General features: G+C 36.6%; 1 protein-coding gene across 1 annotated transcript; it reads left to right on the top strand.

Moving 5' to 3' along the window:
- Nucleotides 1-2,619: 2,619 nt before the first annotated feature.
- On the top strand, nt 2,620-3,465 carry LOC149226809 (uncharacterized). Its single transcript, XM_089375368.1, has 3 exons — nt 2,620-2,767; nt 2,897-2,954; nt 3,064-3,465. Exons 1-3 carry the CDS (start codon nt 2,638-2,640, stop codon nt 3,206-3,208), a joined length of 333 nt encoding a protein of 110 aa, XP_089231494.1. The 5' UTR covers nt 2,620-2,637; the 3' UTR covers nt 3,209-3,465.
- Nucleotides 3,466-4,738: the final 1,273 nt, after the last annotated feature.

Genomic DNA, 4,738 nt, shown 5'->3' with positions numbered 1-4,738 from the left:
ACTTAATAAATTAATACAAATTAATAATTAATATTTATGGCTAACTAATATTCAAAAAATTATTTAATATAATAGCTAATAAAATAATATAAGACTAATCAAATGTTAAATAATAATTTATTAATAATTAGAATAAATGATAATACATAAATATTTTAATAATTAATTAATTAGTATAATAATAAATATGTTAAATAATATAATAATTATAAATTTATTAAGTAAATTAATTAAATTTTAATTTTAATTTTAATTTTATTTTATATATTTGAATAATATTAGTAATTATAAATGGTTAATATCTATGGTTAATTAATATAATAAAATATATTCATTAAATTATTAAAGAAGACTTAATGATGAAATTAGAATAGGAGAAGGAGGGGGACAACATACCTGCATTACCTGCATTACCTGGGGATGGGTTGGCGACTTCTGATTTCTTTTATCACGGGGAGCCAGCTTCTAGTTTTTCATTGTGTTTTTATTTTTCAGCAAGTTGGTATGTCAAGGTATCTATAATCATATTCTTTTCTTCCAAAAAGATTTTGAGTTTAGAGATTTCTTCATGAAGGTCTTCCTCTTCTAAAGCATCCCAAAAATTATCATCATCATGAGCCATGAGAAGTCTATAATCATCACTATTAGATAAACCATCACTATCCTCTTGTAAACTATCCCAAAAATCATTGCTATCATAAGCCATGGGAAGTCTGTAATCTTGTCTAGTTTCATCTTCATCACTATTAGATAAACCATCGCTATCTTCATGTGTATAGTAACTCCTTTTATTCACAACTTGTTTTCTATTCCCTTTAGCATATTCCTTTCCTTTTTCATATTTATCTTTATGAGGACATCTGGCAACATAATGACCGACTATGCCACAAGCAAAGCATTTGAAGGGTAGCTTACCTTTAAACCTTCTAGAACCGCATTGAAGCTTCTTGACAAAGTTTACCTCATCTTCTTCTTCTGAAATATGTCCTGATTCATTGTGTTCTTCCTTTCCTTTTGCTGAAGCTTTAAATGTGGCTTCTCTCATATCTGATGGTCCTCCTTTTCTCATCTCAAAGGTAGTTAAGATCCCATGATGATTTGTCATAATGATATTCTGCAGATCCTATTTTTCTTCTATGACAGACACTTTTGATTCAAATTTAGCAAACAAGGATCTCAAAACTTTCTCAACTAAGGTAACTTCCTTTATTTCTTCACCTAGATTCTTCATACAATTAACAACCTCATCTATACATAAGAAGTAACTAGCTATACTTTCATCACTATGCATCTTAAGAGTTTCATACTAAATTCTGAGAGTTTGAAGCTTAGCACATTTTACCTGAGAGTCTCCTTCATAGCTCAGAACAATTTTGTCCCATATTTCTTTGGCTGATTTGAGCTGCATGACTTTGACAAACTCTGATTGTGACAGACTTCCCAATAAAGTATTGACAACTTTGGCATTGGTTTCATATTTCTTTTTACTTACCACATCTATAGGAATTGTTTTCGGAAATGTATATCCTCCTTCCACAATTTCCCAGACATCCATTCCAAGCGATTGTATATAGGTTGTGGTTCTTATTTTCCAATAAACAAAGTTGCTCCCATCGAAGATTGGTGGTCTGATGGATCCCACGCTTTCTTGATTATTCATGTTGATGGATCTCCCTTCAAGCGATCAAGCTTCTTCTGAAGGACCGTCTATGATACCAACTGCTGGAAATAATACTGAAAGGGAGGTGAATCAATATTATCAGATCAATAATTTTATTTCCCAAACAGAATTATATACACTACTTTAGTGAAGTGAACTAGCATGTACACACAATTGTACTTAAAGAAACCAGCGCATATACAATGAACTTGTGATTTAAATGATTTATCATGTGTTGAGCTTAGACCAGTATATCAAAGATTTATTAGACAGTGCAATAAAAGTAGAATAAAGCATCACACATAAGCAACACACATGAACACCAAGATTTAAGGTGGAAACCCAATGTGGGTAAAAACCACCTACTGCTGTCGTCTCTTTCTTCTTTTAATATTAAGAAAATCTGTTTAAAATCTTGTACTAGTGTAGACTCATACCAGTATGCAGGTTTCTACCTGCAAAAGGTTACAACCTTCTCTCATTCTCCAACTTCTACTAGAAGGGAGCTACAACCCCCTAGCTCTTGTACAAGCCAATATGTTTACTAGCACGTAGGTGCCTGTCACGACTCCATGACAACTACCAAGTAAAAAAAAAAAATTTAATTAACTCTTCTGGGCATACATATACCCATATGTGTACAACACCCATGTCGATCCATATGCATGGAATTTGATTTTATTAAAAAGGCTGCTACCAACGTTTACAAATGAACATGGCTACGTTACTATGGTGTCCAACCCGTTGATTAATGTCATAATGTTTATCCGTTAATCCTAAGTCAAAGGCTTGCTTACTTATCAACTCTGGCGCCAAGTGACTAAGCCGTGTTAATCACCCTCACCTACCTCTGCCAGGTGGCTAGCACCGTGCAGAGGCCATGTGAGGTCTTGGGATTCCCGCGGTGTTTAGCGCGCCAAGTCTTTTGGTTGATTGACGGCCCGGATCACTTGCCCAGATCCAAGGGCTCACAGCGAATGAAGGGTTTTGGGGCTTTTATAAACCCTCCCACCGGGGTTTTCGGTTCCATTTGCATCTGGCTGAGCCGCACCTTGCTCTGTTCGTCTGTCCTCCATGCATCGATGAGCACCCTGCAGCATCCTCCAGGTATTCAACTTCTATTACGCGCCAACTACTGGTTATTTGCACTGATTCGTTCATATGGTTATATTTACAATCTTATTATTTCCTGGAACTGTTATGTTCTGAGCTAACTCGTTTACAATCCTTGCACAGGTATTCGATTACTTGTCAACACTGCTCGGAGATGGGTATGCTGCTCCGGCACATCCAGGTACTTGTCCATACGTTTTCTCAGCTGGAAACATGGTTTATTTTGTTATAAGGTTTGAATCTACGGATACCTGGGGTGTTTCCTCACGGCAGTCTGTTTTAATGGCCAGGGTTCTATTTTCGACCAACCCTGGTTCGAATCCAGGACGGCTTCTCCTTTTTGAGCATGCAAATGGGGTTAGTTATCCTCTCGGCATTTGCCCGGTTCCAACCACTGTTTGTCTGAAAGTTCACGGCCCTCTGCCGGAACTGTAAACCGAGAATGTCATAAGGTTTCCTGTTAGTTTGTTTATGTTATTTGTCGAGAGGGTCTTTAAATTTACTTTTCCCCAAATGTTGAATGAGTTTCCGGACGGCCAAGAGCCTCCTACAGTTCTTTGTATTTTGAATATAAACACTGTTATATTACTCGCAAGAGTTTCTTACAGCACTCTGTATTTTTGTATACTCATGCCGTTTTGACACCCGAAAGGGTTTACTGTTATATACCACCAAGGAATGGATTTGGGTTCGCATACTTTGTCCATGGTTTGCTATTTAAACTGCATGTATGATCTTTGTTTTTGTTATTCGACATGTATAAGTTTATCAAGGGTTTCGTCCCCTCGACTCACATGCATTTTACAATCGAATTCGTCTATTCGACTTGCAGTTATATCGTCTCAACTGTTATTACCTTCTTATGGTTATACAGTGCTCACCACGCACAGGTTCATTACCACTTGCTTAACTTAGGGTTTGATCTATTTATTTGGGGTTTAAGGTCTCAACGCCTACCTTAGGTAGCGGCGACTGGACCACCGGCTGTTCCTTATACGGTTAAATGCATGGTGGCTTTGCACCATTAACGGCTTGTCCTTGATATTTATTCAGCTGATAGTGTTAGCTAGATTACTATGTACTGTTTCCTCACATAGATTTTTATGCATGTTGACATGCCGCTGTATTGTTCTTCACAAGGGTTTGAATATAACCCTCGCACAGAGTTTAGTACATTCTTGATACAGTTTATGCTTTGCTTACGAACACTGATATATTATGAACATTGTTATGTTGTCATTCCACCGTGTGTGCTTGTTTCCGTCGCACCACGGTCCGGCTATTCTGTTACATATTTGCTTTCAAATGTATTCTAAAGTTGTCTTATGCTGTATTCGGTTTCTACTTATCACCCAGGTCTCTGCCTCGGGATTTGCATACAGTTAGACATAATAACATGTTCCCGTATGTTGCATATATCAGTTTACATTTACATTGAACAACAGGTCCTTATTCTGTGTCGACAACGATTTCCAGTGCTCAGTTTATAAAGAAGATTGTTTTCGATTCTTTAAATCACCATGTAATTATTCTGCCTATAATTCATTTATCTCTGTTCTTTATAGGTAGAAACATCACCTTTCATTCTGCGACACTATGGGTTTATATAACAGATAACCTCTGTTCTGTTTTGTTTAAGTACCCAATTCAGATGTTACTAAGGACTGTTTTAATATATATATATATATTCTTGCATCTCAGAATGCAATGACTTAGATTACTGTATTTCCTTCTAAACGCAGTAACTAATTTCAGAGATATAATCTAATAAATAATGGCAATTACTGGTGAATAATGGTGTATAACTCGTACCTGGATTTCCAGCTACAAGAGTATTGCTCCAAAAGTTCACCTGCACCTTACATATTTGCTCTTAACCACCCAGCCATGAGATCCATCAGTTCATTGGATTCTCCCCCCGAGCTGTCCTGCAGGCCTACAGCCCTCAACAAGACTCCAGCACCT

This window comes from Pinus tabuliformis, chromosome J, assembly GCF_031772625.1.
Source record: "Pinus tabuliformis cultivar Carrire ecotype Pingquan chromosome J, CPIR1, whole genome shotgun sequence".
Taxonomy (NCBI): Eukaryota; Viridiplantae; Streptophyta; class Pinopsida; order Pinales; family Pinaceae; genus Pinus; species Pinus tabuliformis.
Note: the sequence above shows the minus strand (reverse complement) of the source record. Positions and strands in the feature narration are given on the sequence as shown.

What these genes read in the sequence shown, in the direction of transcription:
- LOC149226809 (XM_089375368.1), top strand. Translation starts at nt 2,638, where the DNA reads ATGAAGGGTTTTGGGGCTTTTATAAACCCTCCCACCGGGGTTTTCGGT. An exon ending in CACCCTGCAGCATCCTCCAG is followed by an intron (nt 2,768 to 2,896) that starts GTATTCAACTTC and finishes ATCCTTGCACAG; the next exon opens with GTATTCGATTACTTGTCAAC. An exon ending in TGCTGCTCCGGCACATCCAG is followed by an intron (nt 2,955 to 3,063) that starts GTACTTGTCCAT and finishes TTTAATGGCCAG; the next exon opens with GGTTCTATTTTCGACCAACC.